The sequence below is a fragment of the Bradysia coprophila genome, unplaced genomic scaffold (genome assembly GCF_014529535.1).
Source record: "Bradysia coprophila strain Holo2 unplaced genomic scaffold, BU_Bcop_v1 contig_350, whole genome shotgun sequence".
Taxonomy (NCBI): Eukaryota; Metazoa; Arthropoda; class Insecta; order Diptera; family Sciaridae; genus Bradysia; species Bradysia coprophila.
The window spans coordinates 3,308,800-3,333,591 of record NW_023503608.1 but is presented as its reverse complement, the minus strand read 5'-3'; the positions used below and the strand labels follow the sequence as shown (position 1 = coordinate 3,333,591).

Below are 24,792 nucleotides of genomic sequence, written 5' to 3'. Positions count from 1 at the left end.
GAACCAAAGCAGACCCTTATAGAGTTGTTCATGTAACCTGACCACCTAATATCAACGAATATTTAATAATTTCTTTAGAATGTTGACTGCATCTTAGCCTTTCAGAAACGGCAAGCTAAATGCGTTGTTATAATTAAATATGTTAATTTATTTCATTGAAGTACCCTCTGTCTTTTGCAAGAAAATCTTTTACTTCTTGCATTTTCAAATGGATTTTCAACATAACATAACAATTTGCTGACAACAAATTACTATTTGTTTCTGTTTTGTTTGCAAATCAATTCAATTCCTTAAAAATGCATTGTCATTCTCAAGTTGAAACATATCTCAAATTCTACCTACATTGCAGTACAAAAGACCAAATTTAAAATATCTTCCTGTCCTTGAGCTGACATCAATTTTTGTGCCAAAAATCCATTTCACGAGATCAATATTTAGTTTAAAATTATTTAAATGGGACACAGACTCTAGTTACTTCAGTTGCATAAACAGTTGCGCATTTATTGCATAAACAAAACATTTGATGCACACACACTATACATTGTACAGTCTCCGTAGAACCTATCTCACGAAAACAAATTGGAAAAGGTTGTACTACAATTCATAAACCATAGAACTTACCGAAAATAGAACAGTATTGCCAGCGAAAGTAGTATAGCAATGAGGGATATTGCATATCCTGTCTCATAAATTAGATTTACTTGTTGCCTCCACTGGAAAGGAAATTAAATAATTTTTTTTTTGTTTCGTTGAATTCATTGTTTCATTGTAAATAAAATGAATAAATTTTCACATAACACACAATTTATTATTTAAAATGAAAATTTATTAATTTAAATATTTAAAAGCAATCATGAGCGCACAAATATTAATATTTTATTGACGAAAAGCAAATTAAAAATCCATGAAAATTGTGCGATTGTGCCTCCATGATTTTGGTTCTAATTAGCATACGAATAAATTGTTCGTCAATGAAACTAGATTAAAATTAATTTTGGTATACACAGAGGTGAGATATGTGGACAAACGACAACATATTCGACCAGTTGTCAGTGAACAGTTTTGTGGTACGAATGGCAAACTTAAAAACTTAGGATGAGGTCCGCTTATGGAAATGTGTCGCAGATGGAAATGAACATCCACAATTATAAATCAAAAATCATTTGTCATTGACCTGTTATCGAAAACGAAGACAATAGTAGATTACATTGGATGCTGCGGAGGTAGTTCATTACATAAGGGATAAATTTTGTGATACGAGCCGTACTCACAAGTGTAGTTATAAGCAACAGCCTTCGGCTCGGATATGCAAACTCTACACTTGTCAAAATAACCGTTTCCAAAGCGAGGTGCTTAAAACCACACGAGTGAGTTCGCGAGTTCACAAAATTGATTCCGAGTTTAATGAACTACCAAGCAGCATCCAATGTATGCTGTTTTATTGCCTATTCACCCGGAATATTGTTGTTACGAGTACATTTTTCCACCCAAGGACCTGACAGTTCAAAACCAAAAGTGTTCAAGAAGACACTAGCAGATTCTTGAATACCAAAAGATTATTCTAAATTAATGTATAATTTCACAACATTTATGTCGCGCTATTTCATTCACTGCCAGACTAATAATAAACATAAAAAATACCGATAGCAAAAAACCAACAAAAAAAATCTGTTGTTGCATTGAAACGTTTATAAACGAATCTAGTCTGCTCATGAAATCGGCTCACACTTCTTCTTAACATTAATCCCGAAAGCATCACTGGCAACACTACTGTTTTGATGACATGTTGACAAACTACTTCGACTGTTTTGTTTTTGTGAAGTGCTAGATTCATATTTTGCGTAATATTTGTCGATTTTGGTGGTTGTTCAATAAATTTTGCTGTGAAGTGAAGTGAATACATGATAATAAAGACAAAAGTGTTGATTGTTTTTGAAAATAAGTGAAAAATGCAAAAATTAAAATTGTTTGGCCGTAGGTGTTCGTCGAAGTTGAAAAAATTGAAATTATGGCTATAGACAAAATGGCCGTCACTTATTTTTGTATTTTTTTTTCGAAAGTTTTTAATGAATTTGCTTAGATTGGTGTGCACTGAATTCAAGTGACAAAGTTTGTGATATTAAAACTAAAATAACATCGCGAGCATTGTTTCGATTTCAGTGCTAAAGAACATTTTATGTGATACATTTTTGCTGATAAGTAATGAAATTCTGCTGGTATGTAATGAAAATCTCCTGATATGTAATGAATTTTCATATGAATATTCCTTCACTTGTGATGTAATGAAAAAGTTCCCACATGTAACGATCGTTTTCCGCGAGTGGGAAATGTACGTGTAACAACAATATTCCGGGTGGATAGGCAATAATAGTACATTACTATGCAAGGGAAGTAAAGTGATATCTCGTATCCAGATGAGTAAAAGTAACCGAGGGCTTTAGCCCGAGGTACATTTACTCATCGTGATACGAGATATCACTTTATTTTCCGTGTGTAGTACGACGTTTTACTATGCGAGTGATGTAAAGGCTATTGGCTATACATGTAATAGCCTTATTACATGCACCAGCATAGTAAAAATAATGACAAGCTCTGGGTGATAAGGTCCGTTATATAGTAAGATGCATGTTAAAAAATTGAAGTACAAGATTTGAAATCAACAGATTAAAAATACTTTGATCGATGGAAGTAATAGACCCGATAATAATACTGATTAGATTATTGCCGTCTGCAACAGGTGAAAGAAGAAGAATATTTGGTATCAGACATTGATCGATACTTAAAACAAAAGAAACAGATTTTGTCTTCACGAAATCTGGTTTCTCGCTTTATCATAGCATCTTGTACTTCTTTTGACCTAAATTTCAATAAAATTTAATTTGTCAATTTTATCACGGCAGAGTAAAATAAACCAGGCAGGAACGGTTCATTTTCGAAACGTCAAAGAAGGGACCTAATACACTGTATGAAAATGAACTCAAATGAACACTGACATAAATTGAAAAATTTTATTCGCTAAATATGTAGGGCTACTAGATTATTCAGGTCCCTAGTAAAACAAGCGCTCCTGCCTGGTTAACTTTACTCTGTCATGATTTTATCAATAACCGGGTCAACCTAAGTATTTTCAACAGATTGTTAGAAAATCTCTTTCATACGACTTACGAAATTACCTAAAATCAATCGTCCAAAACAGTTTCGTAACGGTTATTTATGACATCGAGTGCAAAGTAATTTATTAGGCTCTACATGTGTATTTGTGTGTCATGTAACGACTTATGTAACATATAAAGTGTATATAAACTTTGCAAATTATGCACATTGTGATGCATAAATAACTATTATTGCAGGTCGAAAATCGTTCTTTTCATTGAATTTCATGAACTTTCGACTGCCTTAACATGTGAAATCCACATTACAAAACTCGGGATAAAAGTGGTTTATTGGCTTCAACAAAATTCACACGAAAACTGGACTTTTCAACTTTTTATCCGTTGTTATGTAATACATAGCAAGGGTTAAAAAGTTGAAAAGAAGAGTTTTCGTGTGAATTTTGTTAATCCGAGGCGAATCCTACGTCAATAAACATACGAAAACAAGACGTTTCAACCTGTATCCCGAGTAATGTAATGGATTTTACATGCTTTTGAAACCTAAACCAATTGTCTTGTTTTTTTCTAGGTGTGTAATAAGCCACTTTCCTCCCTAGGGAAAACAAAAGCATGTAAATGACTATTTTGTACAGAATGAGGACATTGTATTAGGTCGAAATCAACTATCCGATTTTGAACTATCTGTGGAAGTGATCTATAATAGGTGTGGTTGCTGGTACGCTTTTGTTTTCAGTTTTGCAAAACAAACCGTTTGTGCATTTATTATCACACCGCCAATATTGATATGCTAAACCGTGGTGCTATTTGAAAATTCATAATTAAATTAGTTCAATGAATTCATAATCAATCTAATTAATTAAAATGCATGCGAATTATGAACATGTGTGCACAAAAAATCGGATATAAATTGATTATGAAATTGGTTGTTGTTTTTAAAATGTAAAACAAAAACTCAATTATAAACAGTGCTAACTGACTACATATTGTGAGTAGATTAGATTGCTTTTTGCATAAATTTTATGTGAAACTACTGCTGCGATTAAATTGATCATAATTTTAAAAGACTTGCAATTAGCCAATAAACTTCAATTACCTCTAAATCGGCCAAATTTACACATGTTGTGTAGTTTGACCATGTTTTATTTGAAGTTGGATGTATAAACCAGACACCATCCGAACCGCATTCTTTGTGTGCAGTTCCTGAAACCAATAAAACACAACGGTTGAACGAATATTCAAGTGCACTTTTCATAAGCATTATAACGTTTCTTAGTTTCTATAGGCGATATTTTGGTTAAATTAGCAAATTAACAGTATTGATTAAAATTTGGTTCAGTGATGATGTTTTACCAACCAATTCATCTAAAAAAAATTGAAAAAGTTTTTCTCTTCCACAAACTTGTGTTTATTTGCACAACCATAACATAAAATTGTGCATTGTATCTCAGTGAAATAAAATTATTCTACAAAACAAAAGATATATAAAAACACAAGAACGACTTTGAACAGATGGCTGCATTCTAAAAACTTTGAAAATAATTGATTCAAGATAAATAGTTACAACTTTAACAAAAAAAATACATTTTTTTCTTGTGGAAAACTACACAACAGCGCCGTAATATCCCGTGTATATACAGGTCGATTTAATTGAGCGATCCAATTTACGGAGAAATGTATTTTATTGAAAACTGTAATTTAATTACCGCTAACTTATATTCAAAAGGCACATTAGTCCATAATTGTAATTCAAAATTAACTAAGGTTTTCTGTGAAATGCATTACACCTGCGAATGCTTTTACTCTGGAAAACTGTTATTCACAGGTTCTATCCACCGGCTACGATTTATAGTAAATTGTTTTTCGAAATTTTCGTCGGTGGTTGTAAGTTCATTAAACATTTTAAATTTAACTGTATGATTCGTTGGAGAAATAGAGGCGTTTCCATAAGTTATTTTTAACTTAATAGTCTCGGCTTCACCTCGGATCAACAAAATACACACGACGTTAACATTGCTTTTGAGCTTAAATTCAGGTTACTTTAAATCCCTAGGGTTGTAATAAACCACTTTCGACTCTAGGGAAAATAGAAGCATGTGATGGATATTTACGTCACAAGGAAGGAAAAGTTGAAAAATCGATTAAAATCAACTTGTGAAAACTTTTGTTGAATAAAGCTCACAGACTCAAATGAATGAAAACTCTTGGGACACTCTTTTTGTGAAACTTATTGGATTATGATGTCTAAAATCTTGGTTTCTTGAGTGTAAAAACTGGTATACTCTTCCAACCGAGCAGAAAAACTCGTCATTCAGCACTGCCACTGGTACTATGCAATAACTAATTTTCAACGTTGGTGCACTAAGGGCAGCTTCATTTTCTTTTGTTCTATTTTGTAATTTGTTTGTAACCTTTGTGTTAAATCTTTGATGGGAATTGAAAATTACGTTAAAAATAACAACAGCCAGCCATTTCATTTGTAACGTTAATGTTCCTCCAACCTTGGTCAACAATTCATACGAGAACCTAAAGAAAAGCGTCATGCTTACACGAGATACATCAAATTATCTACTCTGTTTGTTCAGTAATTTTGTGCGAGAATAATAAACAAAACCAACCAAACAAAGCAAAAGTGGAGTGGATACGGTAAATGCCCTCAGGAGTCCTCTGTTTTTAGGTCTTTTTTCCATAGGAAAAAAAGACCTATTGTGGGCACTTCATCTGTCCGTCCGTCCGTCCGTCCGTCTGTCCGTCCGTCTGTCCGTCCGTCCGTCCGTCCGTCTGTCCGTCCGTCCGTCCGTCCGTCCGTCCGTCTGTCCGTCCGTCCGTCCGTCCGTCCGTCTGTGTCACAAATAAAATGTGATTGATAAAAGTTAAAATTGCAATGCTACTATGAACAAACCAACACCAGGCAAATCAATTATTATTTGTTATCTGGTAACCAATCGCTCATAGCAGACATTGCAATTTGAAAGATTGGTAGTTGTTGGTAGTTGGACCCCCAAAATATTTAGCAGCAAAGATGTTTCTTACTCGAGAGACGCACACCGACTGACGAAATTATTCGGCCTGCTGGTCTATTTATAAATCGAGTATTTGGTAGTTGACTACCAAAGTGGTAGTTGACTGACTACCAAAGTGGTAGTTGACTGACTACCAAAGTGGTAGTTGACTGACTACCAAAGTGGTAGTTGACTGACTACCAAAGTGGTAGTTGACTGACTACCAAAGTGGTAGTTGACTACCAAAGTGGTAGTTGACTACCAACATGGTAGTTGACTAATACGGATGTTGTAGATATGTTTACTCTTTGAGAGCTGCACACCGACTGATGAAATTAATCGGCTTGCTTGCCTATTTATAATTCCAAAATTTGGTAGTTGAATACCAAAGTGGTACTTGAATGAGTACCAAGCTAGTAGTAAACAGAAATTGAAAAAAAATGAAAAAAGACCTCACCAGGCTTCAGCCGGTCTATTCTTGTTTTTTTCTTCTTCAAATTATCAAAAGGTATTTTTCGTTTTGAGGAGAAAAGCTCTGTGGGTCTTCTCAGTTCATTTTATGTAACGTTGCACACAAAAAGCATAGCTTGAGTTGAGAAAATTGATTGTTTGCCAAGTGAAGAAAGACCAAAGATCACAATGTCGTTAAACTTTTAGAAACGGCTGGCAGGCATACAGTAACAGAATCATTAAATCTGTTACAGCAACTGTTATCTCTTGTTTGGTACAGAATCTATCACTTCAATATTTTTATCATTCCACTATAAATATGTATAAGCGAACACTGGCCAGATGTTATCGCTTGTTCTTTTCGTGGTTGTCGATAGCAAAATGGAGTTTTCTATAAGGTATATGGTTATGTGGTGATACCTTCTCAATTGTTACATCACAACACTTATCTCAAGACATTTTCTTTTTAATTTTATTGACACGAATCGGCTTTTATTATTTACAATTTGTTTTCCTCACTGAAATTGCTTTGTGTCACCTATAACTTATAGTATAAGCCAACATTTTATGTGCATAACGGTCAAAGTTCACATAAATCCAATTTCTTTTATTTTGAAGTACTTTTGGGATTATGGCATTACCATCCGAAATGCCAACGCAACGCTTCTATGTGTACCATAAAAGAAAATTTATGTTATAATTTGTTATATGCGTTTTGGGTTTTTCCGTGTGGGTTTTTGTTGTTGTCTATTTCGCTTGAAATTGAACGAGAGCCATTTCACGATGATGAATGTTTTCTTAAATAATAATGATAAATATTTGAGAAAGAAAGAACAAAAATAAAATTTGCAGAGCATATCATTCTCTCCATTGACTGGTTGGTTGTATTTTGTGTATATTGTACATATCAACGTCGAAACAAATAATGGCATCGAATTGAATGTTATTTTTTTCTGTCTTTGTTTGTGTGTTCAATGCGGCAAAGATATAAAATTGAAATTTTTCTTCTGGTGTGTTAAGTGGACGGATGTTTAGCTTTGATTTTAATAGTCGTTTTATGGAGTTTCCGCAGAGATTTACTCCAAACTATATAAAAAGTGATAACATTCGAGACACAGTCAAGTCGTGATCTAAATAAAAATTTATGAAACTTTTAACCTTGAGCCAATTCTAACGTTATAGGAATCGATTCTATGTCTTGACGTTTTCTTTCACTCTTTATCGAACGATTTAAAATCAAACTCAAACGAGCAGTTATAATTAAATATTTCAATCATCGATAAAAACTGAATTTTAATAGATTTTCTTTGGCGCGGTTCAATTCTGTTCTGTTCAATATAAACTTCTCCAATTCGCCAACAAAATAAATAATCAAAAAACTGAACTTACGTGTTGGATCAAATCCGGTTATAAATTCAGGACATGGTGTGTATGCCGATGAGCCTGCTTTCGTGTCTGGCCAGCATGACCATCCATCCCATGTGCCTTTGCAGTATTTATCTGAAAAACAATACAAAATAAAAAATTCGCAATGTTTTATATCAACAGTACATCATTAGACGAAAATGATGTTGAAAATGAGATAAAAGCGGTTTCGGTTGTTGTTTTGCTTGTTTAACTGTTTGTTTAGGAAAACTTTTTTTTTATTCCTGCCATGCCTCTCCTCCTTTTTAAATAAATATTTTGGTTTTATCTTCAACCGAACTCTAGGTGCACAGATCAAATAGAGTGAATTTTCGGCTGTTGAATTTATTTTGGCGGAAAAACAGACGTAGGGAATGGGGTAACAAAAACGCTGCCGTGCTAGCGGCTATGAATGGCATGTATATGTGTATATAATAGAGAACTTGATGCTGATAAAAACCATTATTCAGCTTTCAGGTATATATTTACTGTATTTACTACTTCTATTGGTAATCCTCAGGGTACATTTTCTCATACCGTATACCCAAACATAATTAGGTTACGAAAACAACATTCACAATTCGCATCAATATCGACCCTTTTGATAAATATAAAAAAAAAAATTATTAATGTCCTGTATTGGCATCAGCACAGAGTTACGAGAGCGGAAACTGCGTTAAGAGGATAGAAAATTTTTATATTTAAACGAACTGACATCAACGAGTTCTCTTTCTGATGTATAAGTACAAACCACACAAAAAGATTCGATTAATCAAATTTGACGTTTTACCATAAATGTTGGATATCGGGGACCGGAATGTTTTTATCACTTATGTTGATTGAGTTTTTATCTCCGGTCTATTTTTTCTGTACAGCATGATGTGAATTTCTGTACATTAATAGCAGCTTTTCCCTGTCAGCAATACAATAACTGCTGGAGTATTTTTCCTCAATTTGTTTAAATTGAAAATATTTGCAAACACAAAAAAGCGATGTATGTGATCCGGTTGTCTGTTTCCTAGCCAACGGCAACAACAGTCAGAGATTTTTGATGTCAATATCAGACATTATAATACAAAGTAATGCGGTAGAGTCATCAGAACAGCTCAGTTGTTAGGATTCAAAGAAAATGAATTTGTGAACAATTGGAAAAGAAGCCAGCTTAAGCAGTAGAGTTTTGGTATTTCGTTACATTTGGGTAAATCAGTTGCTAAAGTAAATTATTTGGAATTTAGTGATGACACTATATGTACCAAGTTGACTTATTCGGCACTAGTCCTAAGTTTGAGCATTTATTACTTCTTTTTGCCAAGTGTTTGACGAAAAATGTTCGCCTTCATTCGTTTTAACGTTATACTATTTTGCTATATAAGACCACATTAACCGAAGTTCAGTGCCTTTTCCGTCAATTATGTCGACGTCAGATGCCTGAAAGGTCTCTTGATTATCGTCATAACACTCTCAAGCACTGACAGTAATATGTTACAGTGAATTAAGGCATAAAGCGAAGGGATTTTGTAGAGGGCACTCATGCACTCTTTACGACGAGTCATAAAATACACTTTTTATAAAACTGGTAACATAATCTACTACTTCAACACGATAAATTGTAACAATACAGTTAGGTGCGGTAAACGAAAAATTGTGCAAATGGACAACGAAAACAATGAAGAAAGTAAAGACATCATCGTACTATTCAAGTTAAAGCACTTTTATGCTTTCTTGTGTATGAGATTAGATCACATGGTTCAAGTGAATTCTTCCAGCACGAGTCCGTTTTTATCTACTTTGCCCATAGACATAATACTTCTGAAAAGCTCAGCCCACAACTTGATACGCAAACTACTGTTTAATTTAGGACTTGATATTAAACTCTCTCTTTAAGCCATACTATGTAAATCCATAAATTACAACGCAGTAATGCGATTAAATTTGCTTTAATTAAAAGGATCAAAAGCATGAGAATATTTTAGCATAACGACGGAGTTATTCGTATCGAAAATTATAAATCTAAAATCCAATCAACACGCTAGTCATCGTGTATCACCAGAGCTACGTACACACACAGCACATTTTACATGATTTTTTTTCTCTCTCTAAATACGGTGTCGACAACATTGTAATTTAATTCATTAGAATGTTGCGAATATGTTTTCTATAATGAAAATGGATGCACACAAATAAAATGTTTGAAATTGGTAATCGTTTTGACTTGCAAATTACGAAACATTGAGAGCTGTTCGAAAGTACGAAAGTAAAACGAATCTTTGTTTGAAATCTACATAAAACGGTGAAAGATTCCTTCGCTTATTATGAGATGCTATTGCGTGATAGCTGCTGGATTGTGTTTTAAGCCTTTGATTCAATGTAATCACTTAACTGTTGAATATTTATAATTTTCACTAAATCAATAATATTGCGAGCTTATATTTGCGAAACATTTTCATTATTCAAACTTTGTTCTTTCTTAAGTTCAATGCTAAATTTCCAACGGGATTTGATGTTGAGAAAATTCAAATAGAAACTAATATCACTGAGAGTTTAATTATGCATGTGTCATTTCGTTCACGCTGCACGGTATGCTGAACACGTTATAAAATATTCCAAATGGATTTCTTATATTACGTTCAGCATTCGAAATTGCATTTCTCGTTTCGTTTTTATTAAACAAAGTCTCGTGACTTTATTATTGTATAATAGACAAGAATTAATTACATTTCTTTAATTTACTCGTCGTTGTTATTATACCCCGGTTCTTATTACCAAAAGGAGAACATTTTTTTATTAGTTTGGCTGCATTAGGAAAATTAAATTTTCTTTTTCGATTCACTTTTATTCGACAATTTAATTATTTTATTTTTGATTCTGAGAATATAAATACGGTAGAAAAGGAGCAAGGAGCATACTGAAATTGCCATAAAAATTATATTTTCATTTGATGAACAACACGTTCCGTTTGTTCAGTTCATATTCCTTTTCGTTTTTAATATTCCATTTTCTCTATATTATGTAAGGTGGTGGGATATACAATACACTCCACACAGACCATACATGGATGATACGATATGATATGATGTATCGACTGGCAATCGAAGAAAACTTTCTATTGAAATTCGATAAAGAATTTCCTGACCCTCGCATAACTTTATTTATTATTCTGGATATGATGTTACGACCAGTGGCTTATATATTGTATATAATGTAGGCCGGTGTGTAATCGAATCATGCCTAACTTAATTTGATGGGAAGAATTTCTTCAATTTATTTCATGTGTTGTATTTCCGATGGATATTACTTTCAGCTTTCAGTTAATACATTTTTTCGTTGGCAAGTATTGACTACATTTTGTTTCAGATTTTAAAATGATTTTTCCTGTGAAATTTGCACGAGCAAAGACTTGAATTGTATTTGAGTTATTTACGTCATTTATATTGTGACATCCAAATAGATTAGATTGGTTTGTTCGGGTCAAGAATATAATCAGAAGAACTGAAAAACAGATAAGAACTTCCTGGAAGTTTCGTTTCTTCTTCAAGATTCACAATTTTTTTATTTGATTTATTTAAGGGTAAATTCGATTTAATGGGACAAAACACCATTAATTTTGATTGTCAAATATTTGATATATTTCATGATCTTTAATCGAGTTTTTTTTCTATCATTACCAAATGAATGAAATTCCCCATAAATTTACATAATTTTACAAGCTGCGGAACAAAAACTGAATTTAAATTCCCCATTTCCATCCTCGAAAATTGTATAAATGACCGGAAAAAGCCTCAGATTTTTGTCTTTTCAATTTTGCTTCTATTGTTACAAAATCTGAAAAAAAAACTCGGCATTCATTTCTGACAACTTTTACAACGATAAAAAGCTTTTCATACTTCAATAACTTGTCTACCAGAGTAAAAAGCCTCAGAAATTCATGTTTTGCCAATAATTGGTAAGTTTCGAAACGATAAAAAGCCTTGAGTCCTTTTACGGCAGCTGGTAAAGCTGTTGGAGGAAACTTAAAACCCAATTTGAAAGAAATTTAAAACCCAGTTTGGCTCACATTAACTGTATCTCAAGCAAAAAATCTTGTACTTCATTAAATTTAACCTCTCACATATCTTCCTTATTTGCTATCTTAGTTGCCGATAATAGATGACTCTCTCTTTCTGAATGGTTTTCGGACCAGAGGTTTCTGCAGCATCTTGCCACCGTTTATATTTATCTCTCCGTAAGAATCTGCTGCGTTGCAAATTGAACATGACAAACTCAAATGAAAAAATTTTATGGCATGCTTCATTTTCGGGTGACCCTCTTACCTTACCTTAACTTACCTTAATAAATTTAAATTTAAAAGATCGGATGGATACCTCAAACTAAAAGCGAAAGTTTCATGTTTTATTGGTTTGTCGGTTGCACGGTTATACTTCTTGAGATTCATCAAAAAATATTAAAGTCGTAAAAATAGAATGGAAACTATCGAGGAAGGGGTAGTGTCTGTAAATTGTTATTCATACTAAAAATAACATCGCAACCAACATTAATAGTTGAAAGTTTACAGCCATGATACTCTAGTAATTATTGTTGTTGCTTGTTTCAGAATGTGGATCTACCCTCTTTTTACGATGCTTTACAAGTATGTGTATACATGTTCTCGTATCAGATTGAGAACACTGTCTAGTAAGACGTAAAAAACAATTTTCCTGATGCGTAACACAATGCTCACTTCGTAACATACATGTTCATTAATTATATTAATTGTAAACTCTTTTACGATGTTACATATTCCCATTCCTTGTGCTATATATCATATGGATATACGTAGTTTCATCTCCTCCACAACGAAGATAAATTAAAATTCTTGGAAACAATTTTCATCAACATGAAATAGGTTTTGATATCAAGTTTTAATTTTGATAAAATGTCTTAACGAGAAGAAAATTTTCCCATTAATACTCATTAAGAGCGAATATCATAATTAGCAACTATGAATAATTCATTAAAAACTTTATATTTTATCGGTAGTAGAGCAGACTCAAACGCATCAAACACATCTCAACACAACCAGTTACATCTCTGTAATTAACACATTTTGAACTTTGGCTATAAAAAGCTACAATTCTACATAACTAAAGCGTCTAACAATGGTACAGTTAAAATTTTATCAACAAACGAAAGCTGATAACTAATGCTGTTTAGTTCCATGGTGTGAAATTATTCATGATTGTTAAATATCTATTTGGCGAAACGTTGATCGAATAGCAGCGAGATGTTTTTCGATAATTTTTTGTCGGAGCACGGTTTGGATATTAACGCATGCCGAAAAATCATTCTCCCATTTCATGGAAAATTAATGCTGAAAGCCTTAAATCTCTGAGCATTCAACATAAATTTGCGTTGATTAATTCGCGGATTAAGTTAATTTTCTGGCACGTGAATTCGGTTCAAGTCGATAACCTACCGGATTATATTCACTCAAAAGTCTATCTCCAAATTCATATTCAAATGAAAAACATTTAACTGCAAATTGGAAATTATAATTCTTTTCGCGATAAAATAAATTTGTTTGTTTCATCTTACATTTACTTCTATCTCTGCAGCAAAATGCTAACACAAAAGTTTTCGCTATTAACCTTATGAAAAGGACCATTATGCTCAGCCACCCAATTATTCACAGATTCTCTCAAACGTAAAAAAAATCATTTAGGTCACACGTTCCTCTGCTCTTTATGGGATTGAAATCAAGAAAACAAATTGTTGGTTTCAAAGTTTCGTAACATCAGATTTCAGATAAAATTTTAGGATTTGGAGTGATTTTCCGGCTTAAGTCTTATCGAATCTGGCTCTTCTCTAGATATGATCTCAATGGTGTCTGTTAAAGGTTTTAACTGAATTATGGATTTGTAGCATGATTTAAAGATTTGTTGAGTCTTACTTTCAGGAAAATTAATTAAATTCACCAAAAAGGGTCTAGTGCAATCTATGAGAGTTTGCGCAGAAAATAATGCGCTTACTTCGAATTTATGAGTTCGAAATACCACTCGTCAGACGATTTTTTTCGAATTTATTTATTTTCTGATATTTTCTGCTGCACATGTAAAATAAGGTCAAATCTTTAATTTTTCTTTTCAATTATTATAACCTTCACGAATTCGTCATCTTTTTCTATTACGTGTGGGAGACATTTTTTTTTTTGGATAGTAATATTCGAGCGGTATTTATCTTTGGATGAGCGTTATAAATATAATTCGAATTTCTAATATTTTATCAAATTGATTTAATGATTTAAAATATCTGTAAAAGGAAGAATTCTATTGGTGAACCCCGTGAGCCCAGAGGAACAGTTGGTACAAAATGTTTTCCTTTCTTTCACCTAAAGTAAATTAAAGAATTATTAGATGTATAGAATTCCACCGTATTGGTGTGTAACAAATACAAACAAAATAACAGATCTTAATACAGATGTTTTACTTCGGTGATGTTAACATCCGCTTCAGTATAAAACCACATTCACATTAGGTTTTTTCTTGGCTTTCGATACCAGACGAGTAGTTTTAATTTTCTACTCAAATCGAATTTTTAAAACCCGAGAATCTCGGGCTGAGATATCGAAACTCGAAAGATAATGAGATAAATGACCGATGATGAAGTTTACTGATACTGATACTAGGTATTGTAAGTTTGAGTGAAAAAAAAACTGGGTGGACTCAGGTGGAGCGTGTTTTTTCCGAGTTCGGGTAGCCCACTCATCTCATGAAAAGTGTCCATTTTAGTGATTTTGACAGTTTAGTGACCCAACATTTTGGGTAACGTCTTCAAATCGTCATATGAAAAGGTAATGTATTACCCATACAAGGTATGTCTGGTTACCCATCCCAAAAAACCAATTGAATTGCAAAATGAAAACGAATTTCCCTCGAAAAGAAGGAAGAAATTGCAAGCTCAGCTTTTTTTTCACCAGTGCGAGTACATAGTCCAATAGTTCTATATTCCCTCAAGAAGGCTCTTTTGTGTGAAACCTCGCCAGAATAATAAAAACGACAATAATATCAGACGAATGTAAATAAACCGAAAATATTAAAGAAGAAAAAAATTGGTGGATCACATCCTACATTACAGAAAACATTATTAATCCGGATAAAATGGTAGGGATCGCAGAACATCAAAAAAGGAACAAACAATTTCAGGCGAAAAGCAACACACTAATGGTTTCTGAACCTCTGTTTATCATTTTTCTTTCGTCTTTTTTTTGTAGCTTCTCAAAAGATTTAAACACTTTGAAGTTAAATTAAGTAAAATTGCCCAGAATACGCAGAAGAACAAATTGATCTAAATGTAAACCGTCCATTCACAAAGTTTATTATATTATGATTTCGGAAATTGAATTACCAAATATTTTGTGTACATAAGAACAATAATACCGGCAATCATATTAGACTACCATATTATACGCAAGAAATTTAATACAGACAGAAAGCTAGTAGGAAAGAATCAAAATAATTTAGAATTTCATTACTTAGACTCATATTTTATTTATATCTTACTCTGTTTGCTTCAATCTTTGAGTATAGAGCGCCTACGACAAAGTAGTAAAGGAAAATTTGTTTACAATATTTTATACTACACCCGATGCACTTAGATTAGAATTTTTTTTTCTGTTTTCAACGTTATTCAATCCACAAATACAATCTATATGAAATCACATTGAAACATAGATCGATTATACATAAACTTATGTGCGCGAGACAGCAGTATCAGTATGAATGTGCGTAACATGTGCGAAGTACGTACATCACATGTACGAAGTCTTTTATGTGGATTGAGAAACTATGGTATGTATGTAAAAGGAATAAAAGTTTCTAAGCTAAAATTTACTACTGCAACGAATCCCGACTTTTCACATCAAAATTTGTATTTAGTTCTTTGAATGTTCATCCCAACTTTTCCCAAAGAAACCTTATTGAAATTCCTCCAGTCATCTTATTATAATGTCTAAATCAACTTCGTTTTAACCATTCGACCTTCTAAAAAAAGATTAGTAATCTATTAAACAATGACGACAAAAATTAGCGTGGAGCTAGCTATACTATAGCTGCTATAGCTTACGTTGTGCTATACTATAGCTGCTAAAGCTGACGTTGTCTCAATATAGCAAAATCCATGTTGAAACTAATGAAGCAAAAGATTTTCTATCAGGCAATAAAAAGTTGTGTAATCAACCGAAGTAATGGATTCAGCGATTATACGCTCGCCACCTGTAAATCCTTTGATGTGTTTGTTGGTGACAAAATGTAAGTGCAAAGTGACACAGCTTTAATTTACTATTTACTCGATTTACTCATAATACCGATTCAATCGAAATTTGTAAAATATTCCCAAAACTTTAAGACGGCAAATGAGGCGAGTAAAGTTGGATTGGATCTAATTTGAATTTGGCTATTTAATAAATTACTGGTTAATCGGCAAAAGTAAAGGATTTTACACTAAAAATCAGATTTAAAAAAAATAGATTGCAAGTAGAACAGCCAAAGGAAAAGGTGAACAGAACAAACAAACTTGACACACGATTCACACGCGATGTTTCCCTCAGCTAAATTGCTTGTCAACTGATAGTTTCAATTACAGAACCGATTTTCTAATTCAGTTCATGAAAGTGTCTTTGAAGTATACCAGCTCTTTATGTAATGCACTCGTGTTTACATTATAGTCTACATTATTCAGAATAGTGATTGACTAGGCGCATTTTGATTGAACGTTTTACGCCTTTACCTGATTGAACCTTCTCCGTGTACGTTATTGTGTAGTACAAATGATCCTATGTCAGTGGTAAAACGGGTCTTTGTCAGCGATAAGTCTACGTGTATCAAGCAAGGTAATAATTTGGTTTCCTTTCGATTCCAATTTCAATTATTCCGTATCGGTGGCAACGAGTTGGCAAGTCATTTAAGATACCCGATCATAATCAAGTTCATAAGTAATCGCTACATTCATGTGTATCCATATCAATAGAGTTGGTTACGTCCACAAACTAATGTAATTGCGTCGTAAACAATGAACAGTTTCAATAAATTATGTATTCCCATTAGAATACCGACTGTATACTGACTGAATTATAAATCCACACCACAAAGCTTTTAAACTTAACATTGTTGACTACAAGTTTGTATTTACTCTCTAAGCCTATAATTTACATGATTAGCTTACGATTCGTTGTCAGACTCACTTACGTGTGTAGTGCATTAATACAGAAATTAACTCACATAATAAGCGCGAAATCACAAAGTTGAAGTGACTGTTTCAGAAAATAATAATTAAGAAGAATAATTTTATGGGGCTCATCCAACGTAATTGCCATTTAAATGTCGAGAACGAATTGTCCGTGTATCCACCAATTGCTTTTCGTTTCTTATTTAAATAATTTATGTCTTTGGTTTTATTTTTAGACTAAAACTTTTATAGGGGTTGCTCTATTATTGTGTGGGGGATTCATGTGTATTCGTCATTTGAGATGGGCGCCTTTGAATACTATCATACGGATAGTTATATACACGTGATATAAATAGAAAACCAGAAGAAGCTTTTTTAAATGGTACGCTATGCTTATTATGTAGAAGATTGTTTTGTTGGACTGTGTCATCACATTTAATCAACATATTTATGTAACGCAACGTAGTAGTTCGGACTCTTATGTTATGGACGGTTCAATTTAGGAAATATCGCTTCTTTTAGCACAGGCGGATCATCCTAATTGAAAAATTAATTCTACGGTCAAAACAGAAAGTACTGACTACTGATTCGCGCGGTTCAAATACACCATCAAAAACATATATTCGACATAATCTGGTACTTTTTTTGTTTGAAGCATCATCGCCTTATGTTTGGTACCAAATCTTTTACTTCATTTGTCATTAAACTAAATGTTTTCAATAATTTGTTGTCGTCGTTGTTGATAACAAGTGGATAAATGTGTATTCCTACGGTTCATAGTCCGTTTACCTATTAGCTCTTTCAGATTTTGTTATACTCAAGCGGATGTAAAATCAATCTTAGGTGTATTATAGGAAAACCTGCGAGTACTGCTTGCAGTAAGCAGAATATAGATTCAATTTGCAGGATTGTCCAAATAGCTACAATATTTCTAAAAAAAAAGTTTTACAACTATTCCAACCATTCCTGTTGTACCGGGTATACAATGTACCCTTTCAATCCGCACTATGGGTATAAATTAAACCGGAAGACATAAAGCTTTACACACATACCATTTCTATTTGCTACAGCTGAAGTTTTGTTTAGAAATTCCAGGCAATCCAACTGTTTCTGCCACATGGGATCAACGGTCGGTGGTGCGGTACTCCAGGTCATTATCGCTTTATATCAACCAATTTCTGTATTAACACTGGCTGAGATCTGGAATATTAAAATAAATTAAATTAATTATACAAAGTATGTGCGAAACAGCTACTCGTACGATGTGGCATTCAAAGATAAAATTTATCCAATAAATTATATCCATAAATAGATGGATTTTGTCTCGCCAAAAGTGTTATTTCTACATATAAAACATACTCAATTTCGTAGTTCATGTTATTGTTGTTGTTGATGTTGTAGGTTTTTTTAAGTAACTCAATTGAATAAAGAAAGAAATGAATTCATTTTTATATTTTTATTATTGTCACTTCAAATTTCGCATGATAAACATTTATATGGTTTCGACGACGACCTTTCTTTCCATCATACAACCAACGTATGCTTAATATTATTGTATTATTATGTAAATTTTCCTTCTAGTTTCGTACTATTGATGCGCATATAGTATCTATACAATACTACCTATAAACTATTGGGCTTGTTATGCCGCCGTGTCTCTACACAATAACACAAGTATCATTCATATCATCGAAACATATATATTCGTTGTAATTCGTATTTATATGTATGAAATGGGCTATATATAAATACACGACTCTCTAGATCTCTATATTTCTATTATTACAGAACAATGTGCCGTTTACGTACACCCACAAAATAACAAGCTTCAGTGCTCTGGATATAGCTTTAATTTGTGACACTTTTCTTGTCATATTGTGGCGAATCAATAGGGGAAAATTCTATAGCCAAGAAAATGTGTGGCATTCGGTGGTGAACTTTAAACGGATTTTCTTATGGTAAACGTAAAATTTAATAAAAAGAAATGTGTGCGACAGAAAGATATCTTGTAATTATTGTGCATTATACTTATATTATATTGGGATTATGCGAAAGGTATTGTGGCCTCTGGAAAGCTGTTACTTTAGGTAACTGACCCTAAAAAAAACTTTATTGATTTTTTATGATGTAACAGGTGAACGGATATTGAATTGCTTGTTCTTATGCTTGCGTGTGTAACGGTGTTGACGAACATTTTGTTTAGAAGATAATGCAGCGCGTGTTAGACAATGTGGAAACATGCACATTTCGGTTTCTTCCAGATGAATAATCAGACGGGAAACAGATCGGCAGTGTTCCAGTGTACTGTAGAATCTATTACTTCTTTTGGTCTAAGTACATATTTTTTACAGATTAATACAAAATCTTGTACTTCATTTGTCGAGCACATTGTTCAATATAAGACTATATTAATCGAAGCTTATCGTTTATTATTGTCTAGCAGGCCCGAATTAGTAAAAAAAGTCTGGTAAAAATACATACCAAGTTATTACCAAAATACTTTCGACATTTCAATATCGCAATTTGATTCGGGGTGCCATTTTTCGGAAAATAAATCAAACATCATCAGCTCTATCGACATTTCCCCGCTTTCCTTTTTAGGGCAAAATTTTCATAATTTCTGCATATTTTACAACAAGTAAAAATATAACAAAAGGTTTCAATGTTATCTACCTTTCCCAATGAACTAACAATCAAAATACCTGTACTCTTTACACGGTTATCACTCTTAATATCCATGAAATTTTCAGTACGTGCCACTTCATTACACAATTTACGAGAGTCTCATGAAATTATTATGTAGTGTCTGGGGCGTTCAATGAATCATTAATCGTTGCACAAAATTTATTCAAATTGTTATAATGTACCTGGCGATTAAGGACTATGCATTTTGAATGAATAATGAACAAAATGCATATTCATTTGTGATTCAATTATTCCATAAATGGTGTAGGAGATAATCATTGGTAGACTCTTAGTGTGTCTGTTTTAGCAGCTTAATTTAAAGTACATTTCGATTTTGTATAATGTTTCATGTATGCAAATTATTCGCATTTTTTTTTTCAGTCTCGACTTTCAATACGAGCTGCGAAATAATTCTCTCACTAAATATAATATTAATCTACAATCTACTGCTGCTGCTGCATAACATACATCGACATTTTCATTATAGTTTTAGAAAACATTATCATATCCATTAAAATTTAAATGAAAATGGGAGTAAAATCAATATCGGCATTATATGCTCCGATTTGAATAAATAAATTTCTATATTTTATCGATGCCACTCGTTTATTTATTTATTTGGAAACTGAACGGAATGGAATAACAAAAATAAAATTTCGAAACATTTTCTATTCTTAGCCCTCTTCCACTCTTGGAAAGATTGATTCGAAATAAAATTGTAAAAATTGCTAGAAACATGACATTCATTGCGTGCATCATTGCAATTTTGCCGATTGTCAGGCAAGAGGCAATAAAAGTGCATGTATTTGATGGAAATGCGCCATAAAGGAAGTAATGGTAATGGCTTTTTGCATACACTTTTAAATTATATTTTTGAGTTTTATTCAAACGTTTTCCGTCTGGTCTCGAGAATAGAATGGACATATTAAATGTAGAAAACAGGAATTGGCATAGCAACCGACAAATAAGAGTATTGTGTCATGGAAAGTGGAAGTCCATCTGAATTCAGGTCAAGGTCGGTCCTACATCAGTCTTAGAAAACGCTACTCATCGATTCAATTAGTTATAATGATAATCAAAATAAGCAACGAGCTCTAGCGAACAGTGTCTTATGTATTTTTCTTCCAATTTTTAGTTTTAGAGAGTATCCTCAGGAAGTGCAAAAGTTTACGGTACGTTATTTCTGTCGGTTAGTTGCAAACATCAAAATAAGAAAACAAGTCCGTTAAAAGAGTTTTATTATGTACAGGTTATGACCTTAAATTACTATCATTTCTACTCGAGAGGTGAAACGGTAGTGGATCTGGTGCTTATGGTCAGGTGAATAAGCTTATATTGCAATGTAAACATTATGCGACAGTAAACACCTTCACCCAGCCTTATATCATTTCAACATCGAAACGACAAATGTGATACTGTCTTTTAAATTATCCGGCAAATGGTTAGATGAATACAACTTTTATGATTAGAAATGGCCGGAAAAATTTTTTTCTTGGAAAATTGAAAAAATGACATCTGTTCACCTGTTGAGTAGACCTCTTTGGTCTCTTCATTATGACTGACAAGCATTTGACATCAAAACGAAGGAATGCTAATTTTCATAAAAGGGTGAAACTAATTTAAAAGCAGCTGGATGTTTGCTAAAAAATAATAACCCAACGTTAATTTATAGCTCCTATCACTTGTGCATTTCATTTAATAGAAAGAAAATGTGTAAATATAATAAAAGAAAAGATATGAAATTGTTGGTGTTCAGTCGTTAATTTTCTTTTCAGAATTAATTTTCTAAAACGAACCGAAAACCTTCGTCAACTTGACAAAATGTTTTGCCTTAATTGCTCATTCATAGAGTTCAATGTGCGGTAATATATTTACTTTACATTTTAAAGACGGAGATATTATTAAGAAAGAATTTAATTCGTAGACAAGACCTCTAATTAATAAGAGATAAATTAGGTATGGGCCAGCGTAGGAAATTTGACTTAAAAAAATTGTTTTTTCTTTGCATACCAACAAGACGAAGACAAATATTATGGATAATCTGAACGCTAGAACAATAACACAATTGTTACGCCGTCGACAAATATGACAACGATAAAAAAACACAGATTAATTTCATGGTCGTTAATCACAGAAGACAATTTCAAATTGCAATAAATGTCTCTCCTACACGTTGCAGAGAGTATTTATAGTATTTTATTGCTATGTGAGACAAAATCGAGAATTACTTCGTATGTACATATTGTATATAACAAGTGAGCGAAGCGAACGCGTGTGTATGCAATATGTACATAAGAAGTGATTCGAGATTTTTCTCACATAGCAATACGATATTTTATCTTCCATGTGTGACTATTTCATACATTCAGCGTTTCTGTATATAAACTCGAAGACATACAAACACCACTGAAAGGTTTGGCTTATGTGTATACAAAAGCATCATGTGTGACAATTAAACAAAATCATGGCAACAAATCGAAACATCATCGTGAATCTCGGTGGCCGAATCGGCTAGAGCGCGTCAGTTTTATGCATATGATCGTGAGTTCTATCCTCATAACAAACATTTTTTTCCATTTTTTTTTTCATTTTCTATCACAAAAAATAGTAAATAAACTGATCTCCAGTATAGTAGCTAGATTTTTAATCGAAGAAATATCTGCTGGGCACCGAGGCCTTAGCCTTTTTGTCATATTGATTACACCATATTTGCAATGACACATTTCTCGGCAGATATTTGTCCAATCGAATAACTAATTGCGTTACCGAAATCCTGAGATAAAACACTACACAACGTAATTTTGAATAACAAGAATCCATTTAGTCAAAATTTGATTATTTTTTGTTCTAAATAAATTATGCGAGTCACACATACACTCGCGACATTTTGTCGTGCATGTTAAATACTTATGTACTTTTTAAAATGATCAGACTACCTGCGACAGAGTCACTAACACATATATGGTCATTGCTTATGTTCTACATACATGCGGGGTTTCATGACAACAAAATCAAATGTAATCATGAGTCTCAATGGCCGAATCGGCTAGAGCGTGAACTTTTTATGCATAAGATCGTGAGTTCTCTTCCCGCAACAAACATTTTTTGTTTTTTTTTCTGTTTTATCAAAATAAATTGCAAAGAAAGTATTCTGATCTCTTTATCGTAAGTAAACTTCCAATCGAACGAATATCTGCTGCGCACTGAGACCTTACGCTTTTTTACATATTGATACACCAACACCACGTATGGCAATGGCATATTTCTCAGCAGATATTTGTCCAATTGAAAAACTAATTACGAAAGACATCCTTCGGTAAAACACAAAACAATGAAGTTTTGAATGAAGAGAATCCGTTTAGTCAAAATTTGATTTTTTTTTCGTTCTAAACGAAAAAAAAAACACATGGCGTCAACACACACACACACACACACACGAAATTTTGTAGTACATGTTGCTTATGTACTTTATAAATTGAGTCCCACGCTGCAACATTAGAGTATGCATATCTGGTATATTAGAAGACTCGGTGGTGTAATGGTTAGCGTAGTTTGTTGATATGCAGGAGGTTCGGAGTTCGAATCTCCGTCGGGTCATTGGTTTTTTTCTTCAAAATAAAAAACGGAAATAAAATTTACCCTAGAAGAGTAATAAAATTATATCCCTAGACAACCAGAATAACGTATGGCTTAGAGTTTATATACAGAAACGAGTAATGTATGAAATAGTCACACATGGAAGATAAACAAATTTAAGGTATATAAATGTCTGGGGTGGAATTACGGCTGCAGTTATCTATGTAGAAAAGACTCTTTTCTACGTAGAAAAGATTCTTTTCTATATAGAAAAAGAATCTTTTTCAACTTAAAACGTTTGATTTTTAGAGGCAATAGTATGCGTAATACAAACTGACGATGAATTCAATCAAAACAATTATGCCTACTACGAATACGCATAAAATTGCCTCTAAAAATCAAACGTTTTAAGTTGAAAAAGATTCTTTTTCTATATAGAAAAGAATCTTTTCTACGTAGAAAAGAGTCTTTTCTATATAGAAAACTGCAGCCGTAATTCCACCCCTGGTCGTGTAATTAAAGTCATAAATTGCAAATAAGTAGGAAAACAATTTGATTCATTTACCTCTCCGTTGTCAGCACGTAGCCTTAGAGATGAACAACAAGCAAGATGTTTGCTGTATCAGTTTTCAAACATTTTCACAGATTCCTATCGAATCTGATTTCCGTTCAGTTGGCAATGATGTGTGAAAACATAATGCCGTGGAATTTCTCAATTAAATTAAATTCTAGCAAACATTTACTAGGTCAGTTTCAACTGATAAGTAGAATTAAACTCATACGCGATCCGGCTCTAAATACTCAAAATTCTGTGACATCATTTTCCTTATATTCTTGAGTTTTTCACTAAAGTTTTACATGCTTTTTCTCCAAAGGGTCATCTTTTCTTCGTGTCGTTAACCCCTCCGTCCGGTCGATTCGTTTCGTCGTTTGGGTGGAAACAAAGTCGAAGGGAAGGATAAAATCCTTTTTATATGTCTCTGTGCGGTAAAACGTTCATAATGCATCAGTTTGAAGAGGGAATTCGGGTTTTTCTTTGCATCTGCACATATAAAGTTGAAAAGTCGATGCTGAGGACACCAACAAAATGCTCCATTGCGGTAATAGTTATTTATACTACAAGAACTGTGAAGGGTATTTTAAAATCCATTACATAACAGGATAAAACGATGAAAAGCAGAGCTTTCGTGTGGATATTGTTGATCCGAGGCGACGCCGAGCTCACTCTTATTCCAAAAACTAATGAGCATTACTACAATCTGATCTGTTACTATAGAATATACTTCAAATTAAACCTCTGTACCAGATTTGACCTCTTACTCAGCGAAACCAAATATGTCACAAATCGAAGTTAAGCTTAATTACGT

The 24,792-nt window shown here is 33.0% G+C and overlaps 1 protein-coding gene across 4 annotated transcripts in view; it reads right to left on the bottom strand.

Moving 5' to 3' along the window:
- LOC119080268 (calcitonin gene-related peptide type 1 receptor) overlaps positions 1-24,792 on the bottom strand; it is a 72,735-nt gene that overhangs the window by 28,565 nt on the left and 19,378 nt on the right. For all 4 annotated transcript variants that reach the window (XM_037188525.1, XM_037188527.1, XM_037188528.1 and 1 more), the window contains 4 exons: positions 18,217-18,364; positions 7,952-8,062; positions 4,207-4,313; positions 622-713 (listed from right to left, as the gene is read on the bottom strand). In XM_037188525.1, coding sequence (XP_037044420.1) covers positions 622-713; positions 4,207-4,313; positions 7,952-8,062; positions 18,217-18,319 — 413 coding nt within the window. In that variant the 5' untranslated portion in view covers positions 18,320-18,364. The remainder of the gene's footprint in view (positions 1-621; positions 714-4,206; positions 4,314-7,951; positions 8,063-18,216; positions 18,365-24,792) is intronic.